This window comes from Mercenaria mercenaria, chromosome 13 (assembly GCF_021730395.1).
Source record: "Mercenaria mercenaria strain notata chromosome 13, MADL_Memer_1, whole genome shotgun sequence".
Lineage (NCBI taxonomy): Eukaryota > Metazoa > Mollusca > Bivalvia > Venerida > Veneridae > Mercenaria > Mercenaria mercenaria.
Genome location: NC_069373.1, coordinates 28,052,444 through 28,075,335, shown reverse-complemented (window position 1 = coordinate 28,075,335; position 22,892 = coordinate 28,052,444). Strand labels below are relative to the sequence as shown.

Genomic DNA, 22,892 nt, shown 5'->3' with positions numbered 1-22,892 from the left:
ACAATTTTATAACAGTTTAGATCATATGGCATCTTTCCTTAATAGTAGAGGAAGACCACAGGTTGCCCTTTGTGTCTAGTAAATTTAACCTATAACAAACACGGTTATAACAAATTTTCGGTTATAAGGAACAATTTAAAATCTGATTTTAGCCCTTCTTGATAAGCCCCCATAACAGAGCTTGAAATGAAGACAACTGACTAAATGACATCATTTATCTATCACAATATACACATACCAGGGCTTCGGAAATTTGCCGGTTTGTCGGTTTTGGACCGATTTTTGACTTTTCAGACCGATTCGTGAAGTGAAAAAACGAAAAATATCGGTCCCGTAAAAATGGAGAAAAGTATAAATTTCGGTCTGATATCTCAATACACGATCACCTGCCAAGTAGGAAATTGTTGGTCGCACCTTCAGATAATCAATAAACGTGTCAATCGGTCTGATTGTCACTTTGATAATTGGTCTGTAATTAGCGCGTGACGCAGTCAGTGCTCGCGCGGCACATCCTTTAATGTTTGCAGACAGCCGACTGCGGTGTATTAAACATTTTTGACTGGTTTCCTAACGTTTCTGACTGGATCCAAATCATTTCGACGGGGATCCACTTCTTTTATTTAGAATCCGACGGATGGTTTATTTCAAAAGGCTATGTTTGATCAGGGTAACAAACAAATGGTCGCTGCATTTAATAAATTGTACATTATAAGTCTTTGATTTAATGAGACATCACACGGAAAACCGATAAAAATAATTTTTATAATCACTTGATTTGAAAAAATTACATGATTCATTTGTTGGGGCTCCAGTTGAAACAAATGCAGAAAATTGTCTTTGCAACCCGACTGTACAAAAAAGAAAAAAATGGACGGGCAACCATGAATGATAAAGAAAACCGGAGTGGCACTGTTTATCAAATCGGTCTTTTAAAAAACGTTTCAAAATGAAATTTTGTTTACATCAGAAGAGAACATATAACTTTATAAAATGTAGTTGCTTATTGAAGTACAACGTAAGTGAAATGAAATATCCGTGGCCAACCCGCGTGACGTTTTGGTACTGTACATGCGGGAAATTCGATCTCAGCGTTCAAATAACGTACACATTCGGTCCGCGGCAGAGTATTCTTTAAATACTGAGGCTGTTTAGCAGAGAATATGTGTCGTGTAACTCACTTTGACGCATTGTATTTTATAGGATTCCGTCAAAGAATGAAGAAACATCACAAAGTATCTGCCGTGTATACGGTATCGAAGTCACGTGCGTTGGCTTTTAGACTAGTTACGCACACGGTGTCAATGCCTCGTATTATCTCGAAAAAAAACATCGAAATTTAAACAAAGTAACGATCACACATAACACTGAATAACTGTCTTCATTGTATGGTAACGCACGGTGACTGGTAACTCAGTTTTAATGCATGACATGCTTATTTCTTTATCCTATCACGCTTTACAAAATATGTAATATTGGGAATGCGGTGGGTGGGGTAGCGCCGATGTCAGGATTTTCGTTTCGGACCGATTGAGTTATCAAAATTTCCGGAGCCCTGACACATACGTGTACATCATGCTACACAATAGCAGAGCAATTAAGAATATGTTGAATACTGTTTATTGTACTAACCTTGAAGAAGCAGCCTGTACTGAGGTATTCTCTGTATGGGTTTTAACATGTAGTGTTTCAATGCTAGACTGGCACATCTTGGACTTAACTGAAATTACATATATTTCACTATTAATTAGCCAAACAGTGTTTGTTTGTTTGTTTTGGGTTTAACGCCGTTTTTCAACAGTATTTCAGTTATGTAACGGCGGGCAGTTAACCTAACCAGTGTTCCTGGATTCTGTACCAGTACAAACCCGTTCTCCGCAAGTAACTGCCAACTTCCCCACATGAATTAGAGGTGGAGAACGAATGATTTCAGACACTATGTCTTTTATCAAATCGTCACGGAGAACATACGGCCCACCCAAGGATCGAACTCACGACCCTGCGATCCGTAGATCGGCGCTCTCCTTATTGAGCTAAGCGGGCGGGCTTAGCCAAACAGTGAGTGTACTTTCAGAGTCAGTATAATGTGAACAAGGGATAAGCCATTATCTAGTCAAACACTTTACCATATACAAAAGAGTAAATGGACAGTTCTTGTAACTGACCTTAAAGCTAAGTGCCTTGACATTATGGCAGTGTCACAGCTTTTTTCATCAGCTTTTGCTTATGTAACCTTTTTATCATGACTTATAAAATGAATGATGATCTTGTCAACACATCTCCCATCTTTAATTTTTCCACTATATGTCAGATATCACTTTGGGTGTGCACCTTTCAGTGACATCTATCACAGATATCACTTTGGGTACGTGCCTTTCAGTGACATCTATCACAGATATCATTTGAAAAGGAAAAAATTTAGACTGATTCTGAGATATTTGAAATCTTGCTTTTTGAAGGAACCTTCATTTTCCCATACTTACTTACATAACAATATTGTTCTATATATATTATACTTCTGGATTCCATCCTCTTGTTCTTGCATGAACATATATAATGTCCATAACAAGAAAGGTATTCAGGCATTTCAAGATATTTTCTGCTTCACCATAATGCCAAATCATTTATATCGTAATTAAGGATGATAACCTTACAATACTGTATAACAAATTGTTTAGACATATATAAGTTGTTACAAATTGTTTAGACATATATAAGTTGTTAAATCTATTTCACAAAGTAAAGTTTTCATCACTACAAAGTAAAATACTTTCAACAAGCTTCTGATTAAGTTTGGTTCTGAAGCAATTATATTCAATTTTAAACTCATGCTTAAATCTGATAATGGAACCAAACTGAAATGAAACTTATACTAATATCGTAAGTTAGGCAAACATTGACAGTGAATGTATATAAATAACTTTACCTCAAACTCTTTGACAGAAGCTTGGAACACTGGGTATTTCTTCAAAGCTTCATCAAGTGTTGATGTTATAGTCTCAAAGTCTCGGATGTAGGAAGAAAACAGCTTCAAGAATGGTCCCTTCTTTACAAATATATCAGCTATGCCCTTCCTCTCCTCCCTTCAAAATCAAATATAGATATCACTTTTTGACAGTCAAAGCCTTACATTCTATGAAATATCATTATCATGGTTCATATGTAACAGAACAGGATTTGAACGTTCAACAAGAGCTGTCACAGGAGACTGCACACTCGACTATTTCGATGCTGGATAGTGAAATTTGGCACATCTGAGGAAGCTGGATCTGTCACTGGTGTTTAATGACTAAGATACTGGACAACAGTTTTAGACTGTGTCAAATGTATTTAGTGATAACAGAGAAAAGAGGTAAAGTGTATAAAAACATTAACCAAGTATGAAAGGGACAAAATTCATGGAAAATTTCTTCAAGATTGACCACTGCATCATCTCTGAATTTTACACAATAAGTAAGGTTTTTGAACCTACAGCAGTAAGAGGTAAGTGATTTGAACTCAGCAACCTTAGCCACTCAGTCTTGGAGGCCCCTTCTAAACCGTGGAGAATGTCTGATGATTTCACTGTTGAACATTTTTGATATTACCAAATTACACAAATTGAAAATAAATCGATCAATTAAAAGCAAAGTGTATAATTTCTTCACTAATTAAATAATATGAGAGCCATCATGGTGCCTAAAAATGTTACATTAACATCAGCCAGTCATGAAGAACTGAGTGAACATGAATAGAAAAATATTATAAGATAGGGTTGAACACTGACAGAGAAATCCTGTACTTTAAGGCATTTAGCGAGGAGTCTAGGGTTGAACACTGACAGAGAAATCCTGTACGGCATTTAGTGAGGGGTCTAGGGTTGAACACTGACAGAGAAATCCTATACGACATTTAGTGAGGGGTGTGTGAACACTGACAGAGAAATCCTTCAAGGCATTTAAGTTCATTCAGTCAGGGTTCTGACGTGCCAAATATTAGGCATACAGGGTGAGGAAAATGTGTAGTCAGACACAGAATCAAAGCCTTGGCCTCCCAATACCATTCTGTTGTGTGGGAATACTGGTTCTGAGGAAGAGTTACCCCACTGCTCGACACTTACCATGTTTTAAGCCTTTCTTCTAAATCTTTGAGCAGGCCTTCATTGAAGATCTGTAATTGTGGTAGATAGTCCAGTATTCTATTCAACATCTCATTTGGTATCACAGGGCGGCCATTTTTCTCTGTTGCTTTAGATATGTGTAGCCGAAAATCCTGAAATGAGATAGAAACAGGGTATTATTTAAGAATAATTCATTATGTAAATGATTTCATGTACTATGCTTATAATAATCTGTAAAATCATTTAATTCCATAGGCAACAAATACTCTGATTTCAAGCAAAATAGTTATTTTGGGGGGATATGATGAATTTGTACATAGCGGTATATTTTTTCATTGGGATTAAATTTGGCAAAATACACAAAAATCAGTCCCCAAAGAATACTGATGAACAAGTGGACACAAGAAAACAACATTTTTATAAGTGGCACAGCTATGAGTAAACATGTTGACTAGAGAGTTTGCAAGTGAATTATTTTTATTTTTCATGTAAAACAAGTTCTTTTAATTTCATACAAAATGTCATGTAAAATGTCATGATGTCACATTTATGTTAAACTAGATGTGTGTCCATAGGACACAGGTGCCCCCCACTCCTGTCACTGTACATGGTTTTATGATTCAATAATATTTTTTAAGATGTTTGCAACACAAACTTAAGAACTTTATGTGTATTTTTCACTTAGTGAAGGGCCAAAACTCTGGCCTAGCCGAGTAAAATCCTAAAGAGAACACCAGATGCAAAACTTCATAGGCTATAAAACAATCCTCTAATGTTTTATGACTCTAGGTAAAGTACATTTTGACATACATGCAGCACAAACTTTTTTGACTACGTCAAGGGCCAAAACTCTGGTCAAGTAGTGAAAAAACAAGAGCTCCGCCAAGTGGGGCAATATATGCCCAAAGGGTTACATCAGAGGATGGGAGCAAAATTTAAAGAACTTGACTGTTGAAACCCAAAGGACAGGAACAACAAAGGGAAGAAATTCAAAAAAAATATTCTAAGTCCACAAAAAAACCTTACCAGGTACAGGTATGTCAAAATACACCTAAAAATTGGAGGTACCATCCATGTTGTACCACAGAAAAGTGGTCTCGGATTTTCCCTACGGCCAATAATAAAAAAAAGTTTCAAAATAAGCTATTTATAGAAACATGAAAGGGAAGTAATTAAACAAGAAGACCATGATGGTCCTGAATCGCTCACCTCTTCCCACATGACCCAGTTTTGAGTATGACGTCGTTTTTTCTACTATTTCACATAGTGACCTAATTTTTGAGCTCATGTGACCCAGTTTTGAATTTGACCTAGATATTATCAAGATAAAAATTCTGACCAATTTTCAAGAAGATCCATTGAAAAATACGGTCTCTAGAGAGGTCACAAGGTTTTTCTACTATTTGACCTATTGGCCTAGTTTTTGAAGGTACGTGACCCTGTTTTGAATTTTACCTAGATATCATCAAGGTGAACATTCTCACTAATTTTCATGAAGATCTCATGAAAAATATGGCCTCTAGAGAGGTCACAAGGTTTTTCTATTTTTATACCTACTGGCCTAGTTTTTGACCGCATGTGACCCAGTTTCGAAACTGACCTAGCTATCATCAAGGTGAACATTCTGATCAATTTTCATGAAGACCCATTGAAAAATACGGCCTCTAGAGAGGTCAAAAGATTTTAATAATTTTAGACCTACTGACCTAGTTTTTGACCGCAGTTGACCCAGTTTCGAACTTGACCTAGATATCATCAAGATGAGCATTCAGACCAACTTTCATACAGATCCCATGAAAAGTATGGCCTCTAGAGAGGTCACAAGGTTTTTTTTATTATTTGACCTACTGACTTAGTTTTTTAAGGCACGTGACCCAGTTTTAATATTGACCTAGATATCGTCAAGATGAACATTCTGACCAATTTTTATGAAGATCCATTCACAAGTATGGCCTCTAGAGAGGTCACAAGGTTTTTCTATTTTTAGACCTACTGACCTAGTTTTTGACCGCACATGACCCTGTTTTGAACTTGACCTAGATATCATCAAGATGAACATTCAGACCAACTTTCATACAGATCCAATGAAAAATATGGCCTTTAGAGAGATCACAAGGTTTTTCTATTATTTGACCTACTGACCTAGTTTTTGACAGCACGTGACCCACTTTCGAAACTGACCTAGATATCATCAAGATGAACATTCAGACCAACTTTCATACAGATCCCATGAAAAATATGGCCTCTAGAGAGGTCACAAGGTTTTTCTATTATTTGACCTACTGACCTAGTTTTTGATGGCACGTGACCCATTTTCGAACTTGGCCTAGATATCATCAAGGTAAACATTCTGACCAATTTTCATGAAGATCTTATGAAATATATGGCCTCTAGAGAGGTCACAAGGTTTTTCTATTTTTAGACCTACTGACCTAGTTTTTCAACGCACTTGACCCAGTTTCGAACCTGACCTAGATATCATCAAGATGAATATTCAGACCAACTTTCATACAGATCCCATGAAAAATGTGGCCTTTAGAGAGGTCACAAGGTTTTTCTATTATTTGATCTACTGACCTAGTTTTTGATGGCACGTGACCCAGTTTCGAACTTGACATAGATATCATCAAGATAAATGTTCTGACCAATTTTCATGAAGATCTTGTGAAATATATGGCCTCTAGTGAGGTCACAAGGTTTTTCTATTTTTAGACCTACTGACCTAGTTTTTGACGGCATGTGACCCAGTTTCGAACTTGACCTAGATATTATCAAGGTGAACATTCTGACCAATTTTCATGAAGATCTTGTGAAATATATGGCCTCTAGAGAGGTCACAAGGTTTTTCTATTTTTAGACCTACTGACCTAGTTTTTGAAGGCACGTGACCCAGTTTCGAACTTGACCTAGATATCATCAAGATGAACATTCTGACCAACTTTCATCAAGATTCCATGAAAAATGTGACCTCTAGAGTGGTCACAAGCAAAAGTTTACGGACGCACAGACGGACGGACGACGGACACCGCGCGATCACAAAAGCTCACCTTGTCACTTTGTGACAGGTGAGCTAAAAAAAAATAATATTGTAAGCAAACAAAAATGGATCTGTCAAATAAAAACCAGAGCACTGCAATGCAGAGCAATATATACAAAGCAAAGCCATATATGACCTTTGACCCCTAAATGTGACCTTGACCTTGAAGCGAGTCATCCGAAACATGCGCTCTGCACGTTGTCTCAGTGTGATGAACATTTATGCCAAGTTTCTTTGAAATCCTTCAAGCAGTTCAAGAGTTACACAGCGGACACGAAACAAACTGATATGACCTTTGACCCCTGTGACCTTGACCTTGAAGCGAGACATCCAAAACATGCACTCTGCAAGTCATCTCGGTGTGGAGAACATTTGTGTCAAGTTTCTTTGAAATCCTTCAAGGGGTTCAAGAGTTACAGAGCGGACACGAAATTGCTTATGGATGGACGGAGAGATGGACAGACAGATGGACACCGTAGGTATAACATAATACGTCCCTTCGGGCGTATAAAAACTCAGGTGCACAAATTCACATGCTGGATAATATTCCTACATGATTTCATGACTCTAGGTGAATTTTTTTTAAATATATGCAACACAAGCACTTTATGTGTATTTTTCACTAAGTCAAGGACCATAACTCCAATCTGGCTAAGTGAACACCAGGTGCACAACTTCACATACTATATATCAATCCCCTATTAAATGTTTTATGACTCTAAGTCAAATACTTTTTTAGATACAAGTGAACTTGTATCCCATTTATGCATATTTTTGACAATCAAGGACCATAACTCTAGTCTGACTGAAAAAAGATCCAGAACAAAATCCCATGTGCACAACTTCACATGCTGAATAATATTCCTATGATGTTTCATGACCCTATGTAATATACTTTTTTTAGATATGTGCAACAAAACCTTTAAACATTTGTGTGCATATTTTTTTAACTAAGTCAAGGGCCATAACTCTGGTCTGTGTGACTGTGTGAGATCCAAATTAAAACCCCAGGTGCATTCTATGAGGTTTGATGACCCTGGGCCAAATATAATTCAAGATATGAATAATACAAATTTGGATGGATGGGACAGAGGCAACTCTAAGTGCCGCCACCCCCATTTTTTTTTTTGGAGGGTGGGGGGGGGGGGGGGGGGGGGGGGGGGGGGGGCACAAAAAAACAAAAATATTATGATACCACTGTTTTAAACAGCCTTATTTTCAAAATATATTCCCCTGTTATATTTCAACAATTCCAGATCAAAGCAAGAAAATTTCACAATGCTGGATTTGTTGGATTTTAGGTGACATCAACACATATTAGGACTCAGATACACTGGACACAACTCTATTCTTTCCCAAACTATCTAGAGGAAGAACATAATTCCTTTTTTCATTTCTTCATTACTTTTGGCACATTCCACAGAATCAGTTAAAACTGTTAAAAAAAGATGTTGGAAAAAATGTTTGAAAAGTAAACTTACCACATTGAGAAGTCTAAGCACATCAACAAATACATTTTCAGATGATACAATCTCTTGAGCAATAAGGAACAACTTCTTCTCTTTCTTCCTTGTTATCTAAAAATTGTAATAATTACACAAATATATATTGAAATCAGAATTATGGAAACAACTGTATATTTTTTTTCTGTGTTTATCTTTCAATGACAAAAGTATTATCCATTCAGTTATGCTACAATAAAATATACATACATTGATCACATAAATAGGTAATATGGTTTCCATAGAAAAGGCCTCTACACTAGAAAAAAATCACTACCTGCCATAAGTGGTCACTTGTCTTAAGTACTGACTGGTTGCTTGCTTAACACAGATTTGACTGAATCTGATTTTTAATTAATATCACATGTATTTTAATTTTCTATTTAAGAAAAGTATTTTTATTCTAAACCGTGATTTTACTGTTAAGTTCAGATGCATAGAAATTATGCATCTGAATGACAAACAGTGATTTTACTGTTAAGTTCAGATACATAGAAATTATGCATCTGAATGTCAAACAGTGATTTTACTGTTAAGTTCAGATACATAGAAATTATGCATCTGAATGACAAACAGTGATTTTATTGAATGAAAAAAAAACCACTGTTTGATATACATGTATTATTTAGATTCTAGCTGAAAACACATCCATCGGAAGTTGGTCTGCATGGAGCAACATTTTCGAAGATTTGATCCTTTTCTATAATATCTAATTTGAGAAAACTGCTAGGACATTTAAGTTATGATGAAAATTACTGTGTACAAAACACAGGAAAACACATCAAGTTGTGAAAAAATATCACACATCAGATTCTATTTCTATCTACATCAAAATATATATCATTTTTTCCAAATTCAAAATAAATCATACATGTATCTATTTTGCCATTCTACTGCAGTTTCCTATATTCTAAACAAACATATAAGTTCAGAAGATTTTGTCATCTTTAACATTGCATGTAACCAGTTTTTACTGTTCCAGGCCCTACATAAATTATGTAGCTTTTTTTCAGTTACAAAAATCTAGCAAGTATTAAATTTTACTAATTCTAAATTCAGCATTCTATCTATTTTTTCAGAACTATAATTATTATATTATCCATACACCCAATTCTAAATAAATGTCAAAGAGACATCTAACCTTTCCAAATCTGTCCGTCTCTTGTTGCACACATTCCAGGTATTGCTGTAGGAACTGGTTCCCTTTATCTTTTAACATTTCCTTTTTCACACTCATTTCAATAACCTTCATTTAACTTTATACATACATCAATATACCATTTTGGATATTTTAAAAAGTTTCATACAATGTCACTCCAACATAACTCATGTTAAACAGTCAATAACCCTGCTATTCAACCTAAAAGACTTTTGGTGATATTCTATGGTCAACAAAATCAATTTATCCTACATCTACTTCATAAGTTAAATGTATCATTTTACACGGCTATACAAAATACACAAACTATTTTTTCAATATATGAAAATTCGCAAGATTTTATTCCTGTTCAACATTTGAGTAGATCATGTACATTCAACTTCTATCCTTACTTTGATTTCCTGGCTACAGATTTCAATATCATACAAACAATACTAAATTGTACTTTAAATATATCAACTTCATATACATGACCATTAGAAAAACTTCCTGTTGACAAACAGTTTCAGCTTAATAGTTTCACAATATGGTAAATATTGCACGGTAAGTTTTGAACTTTCTGACTAACGCCTATTAAGGACCTGATTGGGACATGCCTGATTGGGACATACCAATTGCTAAATTTGCTATTAACTATAAATATGAGGAGTGTTCAATAAATGCCTTGAAAAGTGCTCTAATGCCTTAATTTCTGGTCCTATTTTACTGAAATCTGAAAGCATGATAAGATCATTTTTGATGATATATATAGAAATGCGAGCACTTTTCCAGGTATTTACTGAACACACACCACATGGGGCATAATTATAGTCTTTACTCCTTTCCATGTTGAAAAATTGTGTCCCACCAATAATTTTGTATAAATAATGTTTATGTTAAAACATGGTTCTGCTTTATATTATTTCTTAAATCAAAACATTTTTAAAGTAAAACTGTTTTAACATTGGTATATCTGGTTTCTGTGTAACCCTGTTTCACATTCAATCACTTTCTGGGTTTCAGACATATAAAGAAGTTTAATTCAAAGAAATGACTGCAAGCATTATAATCTTACTTTTGTCACACTTCCTGCATGGGAAGCTAAAATTCAACCTCTTCCTTTCCAGAAAAAAACAACAATGAGCATTTGACCAACAACCCCTTTTCCATGTAACATAAAAATATCAATTGTTGCTGCAAGGTTAAATAGTGATTAAGTCAACATCCTTTACGTTATCATTAAATCATATTACAAATTTCATATGATTAATAAATAAATTAAAATTGTAGCTGTTACATTGAATGTATCATAATCAGCTGGCTATTGTTATTAGGTACAAAAAGGGGATTTCTTGTTAGTGCAGTATGTGATTCTATTACAAGTAGAATGCTGATGTTTATAAGGTCTTGACATAATGCAATATGCAAGAAAAAAGTAATATTCTTGGCCTTCTTACTCTTCTACTGGAGATGAAAAAGTACAAAGCTTCAAAACAATAATTATTAAAGGAAAGTGGACCTATGCAGAAAACAAGAGTGCCAGAATGTCACAATATACGCCCGTCACAGCAAATTTCTTTACTCTAGCTGCTGTATTGCAAATGAATTTTAATTTTATGGTTGTTTAATAATCATTGTAAGTCTTTTGTTTTTCTAAGTCCTATAAAAAAGTTACAATATAAGTTATTTATAGTAACAACTAAGGAAACTTAATCTTCAAAAAAAAAAAAAAAAAAAAAAAAATCCAAAAAATAATTGTAAGTCCACACAAAAATCTTTACCAGGTAGAGATTGGTAAAACTACACCTCAAAATTGCATGCATGTACTACAGAAAAGTGGTCTCGATTTTTCCCTACAACTAGTAATGAAGAAGTTACAATATAAACTATTTATAGTAACTGTTTTTTTTGTTTTGTTTTTGGGTTTAACGCCGTTTTTCAACAGTATTTCAGTCATGTAACGGCGGGCAGTTAACCTAACCAGTGTTCCTGGATTCTGTACCAGTACAAACCTGTTCTTCGCAAGTAACTGCCAACTTCCCCACATGAATTATCAGAGGTTGAGGACTAATGATTTCAGACACAATGTCGTTTATCAAATAGTCACGGAGAACATACGCCCCGCCCGAGGATCGAACTCGCGACCCAGGGGTCCGTAGACCAACGCTCTTACCTACTGAGCTAAGCGGGCGGGCATTTATAGTAACAACAAAGGGAAGTAATTCTAAAGAAAGGAACTGCGCATGACACTTCCTCTCATGATGGTGTATAATTGTGCCAAGTTACATCAAAATCCCTCTATGCATGAAGAAAAAATGCTTCGGACAAAGTCATTCTTGTATCTGACCTTTGGCCTCTAAGTGTGACCTTGACCTTAGACCTAGGGACCTGGTTTTTGCGCATGACACTCCGTCTCATGATGATGAACAATTGTGCCAACTTTCATCAAAATCATTCCATGCATGAAGAAGATATGCTCCGGACAAAGTCATTCTTGAATTTGACCTTTGACCTCTAAGTGTGACCTTGACCTTAGACCTAGGGACCTGGTTCTTGCGCATGACACATGAACAACTGTGCCAAGTTTCATCAAAATCCCTCCATGTATGTAGAAGATATGCTCCAGACAAAGTCTCTGGACGCCGCCCGCCCGCCAGGGGCGTTCCCATAATACGTCCCGTTTTTTCAAACGGGCGTATAAAAAAGAAGTAAGAAATATCAATTTTCTAAGATAAAAAGGGCAGTAATTCTGACATGCAAAAAAGTTACTGTTCTTGACCTACTTAATAATTTTGTGTAAAAAGCTCCAAAGCTATTGCTCTTATAGCATTTCCTAATTACGTAAAGGACCACTGTACAGACAAAAATTTTAATGCAATCAAGAGTTATGGTTCTTGGCCAACATACGTAATGCTGACTATAAGACTTGGTGTGCAAAAAGCTACAGCTCTTGTAGTTTTTGAGAAAAAAGGCAGACCTTAACAAAAGTCTCAATCAGCAACACTGATGAACAAGTGACAACAATTCCTCACAGACTTTTTTCAAACAGAAAGGCTTATCTCATTGTGGTCCTACATTCATCTTTCGATAGCTGCATGTACAAATTTTATTACACAACTTGTTTACTCTTACTGACGCACAAACAGTAACATACTTCCCTTAACAAATACATGACTGTAAATATTTACAGCAGTGTGAATCTATCATGTATACGCTTAAATGTGTCAACAACATAGGAAACTATTGTCTTGTATTTAGTTCAAGTCAAAAATGTGACTGTACCATTAAAAATGATTCTTCCATATAATAACATATTAAAAATAAGTAGGGCTAAATCACTCGTATGAGGAGGAACTCACAAGGCATCTGAAAAATTGCTTTCATAAAGATTTTTTTGACACACAGTGGTGGCTCCAAATCTGGCCCAAGGCACCTTAAACAATTTAGTATAGGAGACCACAGGCATATTTTCAAAGTTCTCTTCATGAAACTCTATGTGAAACATTGACCCCTGCAACAGGCTCAAATTTTGCCCCAGGGACACATCTTTAACAAATTTAGTCCCAGAGAAACACATCTAACAAATTTTGTAGGGGGTCACTTGCAAATGTTTTGTGTAAAATGTCAATCCAGAGGTCCCAGGTTCGAATCCCGGTCCAGGCACTGGAAATTCCTGAGACGTTCTTGAGTGTCTCCCATCTAACTAAGAGGCCTGTACTGACTCTTCCCAGGAAAGACGGCTTCCCTTGTATACACTGGGCATGTTAAAGAACCAGACTGTCTATTCGCAAAGAGCTAGGCTAAGTCAGCCGGACAGGCCTGTATTTCCCTCTATCTGTTATGGGGGCTTTATCTCACTCTGTCCCTCTGGTCAGATCGCTCTGTGTCTGTACTAGTATTAGAATTTTGCGCCCTGTATGGCTGTGTTTGCTATATGTAAAGCGCCTTTGAACGTGTTTATCATGAAAAGGGCGCTATATAAATCTGGTATAATAATAATAATAATAATAATAAAACATCTTGCCTTGCACTTTGAACAAGAAGTGACTTCTTTCTAACCTTTCAACAAAACAAATTTTAAAGGGTCATGACGGCGTATATTGCTCACCAGAGTTTCACAGTTCAGATAGATAATAAGAAAAAATTCTGCCAAACTACTTTGAAAAGTGCCCTGCAAATTCAGCAAAGAAGATTTCCATACAGCCATTTAGGAAAATAGTCCTACCCCATGCATCAATGATTTTTTTTCCTAACAACTCAAGATCATTTGATGGCTTTTAACAATTAAAGTAACATTTAAGGAACATTTCTGTGGAATTATTTCAAAATCAGACCAGTGGTTAAGGAGGAGATGTTTTTAAGATTTTCTTTTCAATCTCTGGTCACCAAGCTTTTTGGCAAATCAGAATAATTTGAACAGTCTTAAAGGTCATCTATGAAACATTTGTGTAAAATAATTTTAAATCTAGCAAGCAATTTCTGCTGGCCATGTTTTTTTTTGATAAATCAAAATCATCTAAACAATTTTAACAGTCACCCAAGGATCCATTGTGTAAAATCATTTTAAAATTGGGCAGGTAGTTTTTGAAAAGATTTTTAACTTTACTACTATATACATTTAGGGAAAATTTACAAAAAAAACTGGCAGCCGTATTGTTTTGATGAATCAAACTAATTGCAAAATCTTGGTACAGGGTCACCCAAGGAACATTTGTGTGAAATTATTTCAAAATCAGACAAGCGGTTTAAGAAGAGATGATGTTTGAAGATTTTTTCTATTTTTAGCTCTGGTGGCCTCTAGGCACAACAAAGCGGAACTGTTTGAAAAACTTTAGAAGCGGACCATCAAAGGAACTTCCAGCCATTTCATTGCTCCATGCATGTCAAAGTTATGGTCTGGACAAACTCTAAAATGACCTTTGACCCCTGTGACCTTGACTTTTGAGAGATGGCCCGAGGTTTGTGCATGACATTCTGTCTCAATTTGGCAAACATTTCTGCAAAATAACAAGAGATCACAGAGTGATCTTGGCGCCCACCATTGAGCCATTTTTGCATGTTCCAAATTTCAAGACTAGCTCAAGGTCAAAATCAAGGTCAAACTTCATTTCGGTACACAACACTGTGCATGTGGTCCAAATTTGAAAGCTGTAGCTTTGGAAATGTGAAAGTCAGTCACTAGATCAATTTCAATGTCAAAGTTCATTGCAGTACAAAAAACTATGCATGTGCTTCAAATATGAAGGCAGTAGCTTGAGAAATATGGAAGTAGGCACTAGGTAAAAATCCCCATGGGCAATATGTCGAGCCCGCCAGCTGTCAAAACGACTGGGAGTTGTACATGACACTCATTTATGCCAAACAAAAAAGAGATTGCAGAAAGTTACAATATAACTTATTTAAAGTAACAACAAAGGAACATATAAATCTAAAAAAAAAAAAAAAAAAAAAAATTCTAAGTCCACACAAAAATCCGCACCAGTAGAGATAGGTCAAAATACACCTGAAAATTAGATGTAACATGCATGTTGTACTACAGAAAAGTGGTCTTGATTTTTCCCTATGACCAGTAATAAAAAAGTTTCAAATATAAGCTATTTATAGTAACAACAAAGGGAAGTAATTCAAGGATCTTGCGCATGACACTCCGTCGCATGATGATGAACGATTGTGCCATGTTACATCAAAATCTCCTATGCATCAAAAAGAAATGCTCCAGACAAAGTCATTCTTGTATCTGACTTTTGACCTCTAAGTGTGACCTTGACCTTAGACCTAGGACCTGGTTCTTGTGCATGACACTCCGTCTCATGGTTGTAAACATTTGTGCCAAGTTACATTAAAATCCCTCCATGCATGAAGAAGAAATGCTCCGGACAAAGTTGTCATTCTTGTATCCTTTGACCTCTAAGTGTGACCTTGACCTTAGATCCAGGGACCTGGTTCTTGCGCATGACACTCCGTCTAATGATGGTGAACAATTGTGCCAAGTTACATCAAAATCCCTCCATGCATGAAGAAGAAATGCTCCGGACAGTCATTTTTTAATTTGACCTTTGACCTGTAAGTGTGACCTTGACCTTTGAGATAGGAACCTGGGGTTTGCGCATGACACTCCGTCTCACTGAGGTTAACATTCATACCAAATATAAACAAGATTGCTCCATGCATGTCAAAGTTATGGTCCGGACAAACAAATCCGGACGGACGCATGCACGCACACATGTACACACGCACGCACATACACCGAACAGACATTTGGACAACTATGTCTTCGCTTCCGCAAGCGGGCTCGACAAAAATCAAGGTCAAATTTCAATTCAGAACATAAAACTATACATGTGGTCCAAATTTGAAGCCTTTAGCTTAAGATATGTAGGTCACTAGGTCAATCTCAAGATCAAAGTTCATTTCTGTACAAAAAACTATGCATGTGGTCCAAATTTGAAGACTGCAGCTTGAGGAATGTGAAAGTAGGTCACTAGGTCAAAATCATGGTCAAATTTCATTTCAAAACACAAAACTATGCATGATGTCCAAACTTGAAGCCTGTACCTTCAAAAATGTTAAAGTAGGTCACTAGGTAAATGTCATGGTCGAAGTTTATTTCGGTACACAAACTGTTGCATGTGGGCCAAATTTGAAGGCTGTAGCTACAGAAATGTGAAAGTAGGTCACTAGGTCAATCTCTAGGTCAAAGTTCATTTCGGTACACAAAAATATGCATGTGGTCCAAATTTGAAGGCTGTAGCTTGAGAAATGTGAAAGTAGGTCACTAGGTCAAAATCAAGGTCAAATTTCATTTCGGAACACAAAGTAGGTCACTAGGTCAATGTCAAGGTCCAAGTTTATTTCGGTAAACAAACCTATGCAGGTGGTCCAAATCTGAAGGCTGTAGCTACAGAAATGTGAAAGTAGGTCACTAAGTCAACATCAAGGTCAACTCATGTCAAGGTTCATCTAGCCACTCAAAACTATACATGTGGTCCAAATTTGAATGTTGTAGGTTATGGACAAGAAGATTTTTAAAGATTTTCCCTAGATATATCTATATAAACCATGTGACCCCCTGGGGTGGGGCCATATTTGACCCTAGGGGGATAATTTGAACAAACTTGGTAGAGAACCACTAGATGATGCTACATTACAAATATCAAAGCCCTAGGCTTTGTGGTTTTTAACAAAAAGATTTTCAAAGTTTTTCCTTATATAAGTTTATGTAAACCAAATAACCCCTTAGAGGACCACTAGATGATGTCACATACAGCCCTAGGCCCAGTGGTTTTTGAACAAGAAGATTTTCAAAGTTTTTCCCTATACAAGTCTATATAAACCATGTGACCCCAGGGGCGGGGCTATATTTGACCCTAAGGAAATTATTTGAACACTCTTGGTAGAGGACCACTAGATGATGCTACAAACCAAATATCAAAGCCCTAGGCCCTGTGGTTTAGACAAGAAGATTTTCAAAGTTTTTCCCTATAAAAATCTATGTAAATTATTAAAATAAACAAAGGGCCATAACTCACTCAAAAATTGTTGAACCAGTCTGATTTTCTGAGGGACACAATTAGGGTACCAATACATCATTCTGACAAAGTTTGGTCAAATCCCCCCAGTAGTTTCTGAGGAGATGCGATAACGAGAAATTGTTAACGGATGGAAGGACGGACGGACCACGGATGCAGAGTGATTTGAATAGCCCACAATCTGATAATGGTGGGCTAAAAATAAGATTTCTCCAAGCGTGTCAAAGTTATAACCCGGACAAGCTGTAAAATGACCTTTGATCCCTAAGTGTGACCTTGACCATTGAGATATGGGCCTGGTTTTAGCATGCAACACTGTCTCCTTGTGGCAACTTTTATGCCAAATAAAAGTAAGATTGCTCCATTCATATCAAAGTTACTGCATGGACAAGATCTGACATGACCTTTGACTCCAAGGTGTGACCTTGATCTTTGTGATAGGGACCTGCTGTCTGAATGTGACAATCTGTCTCATTGAGGGTAAAATTTATGAAAAATGAAAAAGATTGCACCATACATATTTAAATTATTATATGAACAAAATCCAATGGATGCTTCAATGCATGCACACACTCAAACACACACATACACACAGCCATTTTAATGACTATGTCGAACTCCCTGCAAGCGAAAATGACCTAAAGCTAAGTTTCTCACAAATTTGTAATTATTGTCTCGTGGCAAGTTCAAGTATAGTGAAACACTGCTCATTTCAGCATTGGTGACTCGCGTAGGTTCAACTTATTTATTATCCATAATTAATTGGCCTACAACATATACATATAAACATACATAATATATTTGACAAACATAAAAGATAGCTAAAACAATACAATATTGCACGTAGATATTCAATCAATGCGGATCAAATACAACATACATAAATTGAAATAATTTACTGTAGCTGAAGTTTTTTCTCTTCGTAGACTATGTCTTACTCGTAAGAGTGGACTAGAGAAAGTATGGGGTTGGAAAGGAGATGTGTGCACAGAAAAGACTTATTCAAGAAGAACCAATACATTTCTTTCTCTCATTCTTGCTCCCATACAAAAACATGAAATGGACAAAACGATTAGACATGTACAATACAATAGACTGACAAGTGTTCACCTACTATACTGCTTCAGTGAACTTCGGCAATTTCCGTCACTGGCGTACATTGACAAGTATCACCGATTCAATAGCTCCGAACAAATCCGATTATGACGCATGCGTGAAGGTTAAGTATTTAAAAATGAACTGCTGCATCGGACATTACAATTAAACTATACTGAATGTTCGACCTGTGACATCTATAGCTGAATCTCTAGAAAACCCTGGAAAACTCTCATTCTGCACATCCTCTTGAGCAATAAATGTTTTACTGTCTGCCATTTTTGAAATACATATCAATTACTTTCATACCATTTAAAGTTAACAAACTTGAACATAACTGGTTCAGAATTATATTCAAACTTATAATTTGAAAAATACAAATAATTTACCTTCTCCTCATCATCTAGGTCAGAATCCGATGAAGACTGTTCCGCTTCATGACTTCCAGACCAACTGTCAGACTGTACACTACATCCACTGACTGGTCGCTTTTTCTTTTCCTCAGCACTGTCAGACAGAGAGGAATTACTAGGACCCAGTCCAGAAGAAAGTATATTTTCATCACTTCCTGTCTTTCTGTTTTTCACACAAGGGCTTGAAGTTTTGGGATATAACGATTTCATTAAATGTGGGTTTTTAAATCCAGGAGAAGTGACATCAGTATCAAAACATCCACTTGATATAGACATGTCCTCAGTTGAACTTGCACCACCTGTTATTGCACTATCAAAGTCATGACCGGCTGACGACAGACTTGAATTATCAAAAGAATGAGAGTTATTCAGATTTCTTGGAGGTAGTTTAGGAGGGGATGCTGATTTTTCATGCCGATTAATGTTCCTTTTTATCATGTTTATATTTTCAGAACCAATGTGGTTATTTTTATCACGTTCATCCGGAATATCCTGATAGTCATGTTCACCATCTGATGACTCAATATCACCATCACTTATTGAGTGATAGAATGATCCTGTAGTATCTTGTAATGCTGTAAGATGTTTCTTCTTCTGATCATTTGGTTCCTTGCTCAACTGCATTGATTTCACTCTAGAATCAAGAGGAACCACAGAATCCAGCGTGATCCCTGGTGAAGCTGGTGTGACATGTAAAGGTGGTATTTTTTGAGGAGGTGGGGGAGCCTTTCGTGTTGGGCGGTTTTTCCGCCAAGAAATCTGCCTTGTTTTCCCATCAGCATTACTTGGTGAGGAACTCTTTTTGTTCTTGGAATGATCACTTTCTGACACCATCCGCCCACGACGAGGTGATTTTGAATCACTTGTATCTAGTCTATCTACAACAGACTTCATGGCAGTAACATCGGACTGACTTCTTTGAACTTTTAACAACTTGTGCCTTTTAGGCTTTGGTGGGTGAGGCTTTGCCTTTCCAAGAGTCAAAGAAATATTTACACAGTTTGAATTAAATGATCCGTCCCTGTTTCGGGAAAGATCTGGTAAAGATTCAGTGTCACTTCCACAAGAGTCATACATCACTTGACTCATAGACCGTAACTTCTTCTGTTCTCTCTTTGGTCTTGGTGGCCTTACTGGAGTCGTACTCTGAGAATCAACTGATTTTGATCTTTCTGCTCTACCTAACGATACTCCATTATTTAGCAGATATGGTGATGATTTTTTCTCTGGTGATGATCCTGACCTTGTCAAGGATGAATGTTTAAAACTTCTTGTAAGAATGTCTTCAATTTCATTCAACAAAGATGTTGGCTCAAGAAGAGCTTTATCGTCTAAGTTATCTATATCTTCTTTCAAAACATCATCTTTTCCCTTTTTACAATCTCCAGCATCTCCTACAAGCTTACTTTCAATTTCGTTTTCATTTACAGGATGACTTACTTTTGCCATAAATTTATGAGCATTATCTTCATCATCACTGGCTTCTAATAAATGTTCAATACTTTTTAGTTGTTCTAAAGTTATTTCATCATCACTAACATCTTCCTCCCTTGAAATTTTCTTTCTCAATATCACTGTAGGTTCCTCTGTTTCAGGTTCCAGCTCTGTAACATGAGACTGGGACCTGGTGACACTTCTATCTATTGCTCTGTATTGTAGTTCTTCACCAGAGTCTGATACAACCGTCCTTATTTTCGCATCAGAATCATTTTTATTATTTAAATCTCCTTCTGTTGCTTTAACGTCATTTTCATTCACATCAGTTTTGTCACTTCCTTTGTTTTCACCACTTTTGTTCAAAATTTCGTTATTAGAAACTTTGTTTTCATCAGTCTGTTTTTCAACTTTTTCAGAATCAATTATATTTTCAAAGTTTTCTTCAGTCCCTGACAACCTGTTTAGAGATAATCTCTTCCTAGGTGTGGGTCTAGGTCTTGTGGCTGGAGTGGGCCTCCTAGGGATTGGCTTTGGGGCTAGTTTAGGGCTTCCCTTACACTTAGGTTTGTCTTCAGCTGTTTCAGTGTTTGATTCTAAGTTTTCAGCCACAGCTTTTGCACCATGTTCAGATTTTGATAGTTCTTTGTCATTTTCAGCAAATCTTTTATTACTTTCAAACTGTTTTTGGAATGTGCATATACTGTTTTCAGTTTTCCCTGTTACATAAGTATTTGCAGGCTTGTCAGACTGTTTTACTGGACTATTTTCACTGGATGAACTGAAATTGTCTCTGTTTAAATTGCTTATATCTTCCACAGAATGGGATAAATCTGCTTTTGGTGGGACTCTAGGTGGAGGTTTACGAGGTACAGCAGGGGAATGTTTTGGGGAGTGTTTGGGTGATTCCTCTGGTTTGTTAAACCACACTGTGGATTCTGAAATGCTTTGATTGCCTCTTAAAAACTGTATAGCAGACTTACTTTCATCATTTTCAAAAGTGTGTTTTGAACTGTTATCCTTTTCAGGATTATCTTCACTAATGAACCATTTAGATTTAGTATTCCCAGATTTTGTTTCTTTACTAGTTTTATCAGCACCAGAATTGTCAAAACTTTTTGCCAAGTTAGGTTTTTCTTTTGGCTTTGGTTTTGGTTTTGTTGCAACTTTTGGTACAACTTTTGCAGTATTTTCACTTGAGGAAACAAACTTAGACTTCAAATTATTAAAAGTAAAATCTTCCTGGTCTTTTTCTGATTTATTCTCAGGAACTGTTTTAGAATCATCACAATTATTTTGAGTATCACTTTTTTGTTTAACTGGCAGAGAACATGTTCCAGCATTTGATATGCTTGATTCATCATGCTTTGCATTTAAGTCTGTTGAATTCTCTTTCTGTTTAATTGACACCTTTGGGGTGGTTTTGGGTAAAGGAGGTGGAGTTTTGCGTACTGGAGGAGGAGTCTTATGTATAGAGGGTGGAGTTTTATGTATCACTGATCCCTTAGGAGCTGTTTTAGGTAATGGTGGGGGTGGTTCTTTGGGTCGAGTAGCGACTATTTTTTGTGAATGTGATGATGGTGTAGGAGAAGACTGATCTGCTCGTGCAACTTTCTCTGGGACAGCAGGTTTCTGGCTGTGTACGGACAATGGTGCTGGAGAATCTTGCCCTGTAAAATATACATCTTATACAGGATATACATGCAGGAAATACTTAACTTTGTATATCATTGTGCATATACATGTAAGGATGGACAATTGAAGCAAAGGGTTAAAATAATCGCATATGGTGGAAGCTACATGAAAAGTTTTAACAATATGATTGTTAAGTGAAGGAAATAGCAATTAACTGTTAAAGCTATTTAATATTGTTTATGAAGAACTATATCAACTTCATAATAAAGTGGACTTCAGTTTTAGTATGAACCAGCATAATTTGCAGATATGTCTGAGATCATAAATTTCTAAATTCTTAATGCACAAGACAAGCAGAAGTTTAAACTACGTACAAGTTGTAACAAGAGCTGTCCATAAGACAGCAAGCTTGACTTTTCTCAGTGCTTGACTCTGAGTAAGAGCTTTGCCAGTAAGAGGGGCTGAACACTCGTCAAAATTCAAATCAGAGTTATGGGGATTGTTTCTTCTGGTGGAGCCTTTGATAGTAAATAACTATTTTAAGTTTCAAGTCAATAGCTTTTAAAGTAACAGAGATATTGGACGTTACATAAAACTTAAACCAAAGATTCTAAGTTAAAAAGGGCATAACCCTGTCAAAATTCAAACAGAGTTATGGGAATTGTTTCTCTGGGTGTAGACTTTGATAGCAAAAAGCTAATTTAAGTTTCAAGTCAAAAGCTTTGACAGTAACAGAAATATTTGACTTTATCAAAAACTTTAACCAAAACATTCTAAGTTAAAAAGGGGCATTACTTTGTCAAAATTCAAACAGAGTTATGGGGATTGTTTCTCCTGGTGTAGACTTTGATAGTATATAACCATTTTAAGTTTCAAGTCAAAAGCTTAGACAGTAATAGAGATATTTGACTTTATCAAAAACTTTAACCAAAAAAATCTAAGTTAAAAAGGGGCATAACTCTGTCAAAATTCAATCAGAGTTACGGGGATTATTTCTCCTGGTATAGACTTTG

At 36.2% G+C, this 22,892-nt stretch overlaps 1 protein-coding gene across 5 annotated transcripts in view; it reads right to left on the bottom strand.

The window, feature by feature from the left end:
* The window catches only part of LOC123529184 (protein piccolo-like), an 85,622-nt gene that overhangs the window by 30,014 nt on the left and 32,716 nt on the right, over positions 1-22,892 (bottom strand). For all 5 annotated transcript variants that reach the window (XR_008366705.1, XM_045309409.2, XM_053521381.1 and 2 more), the window contains exons 4-8: positions 18,787-21,914; positions 8,615-8,710; positions 4,097-4,248; positions 2,924-3,080; positions 1,630-1,717 (exon numbers count right to left, since the gene is read on the bottom strand). Coding sequence is in view for 4 of the 5 variants with exons in the window: in XM_045309409.2 (XP_045165344.2) it covers positions 1,630-1,717; positions 2,924-3,080; positions 4,097-4,248; positions 8,615-8,710; positions 18,787-21,914 (3,621 nt within the window). In the remaining variant the exon portion in view is untranslated. The remainder of the gene's footprint in view (positions 1-1,629; positions 1,718-2,923; positions 3,081-4,096; positions 4,249-8,614; positions 8,711-18,786; positions 21,915-22,892) is intronic.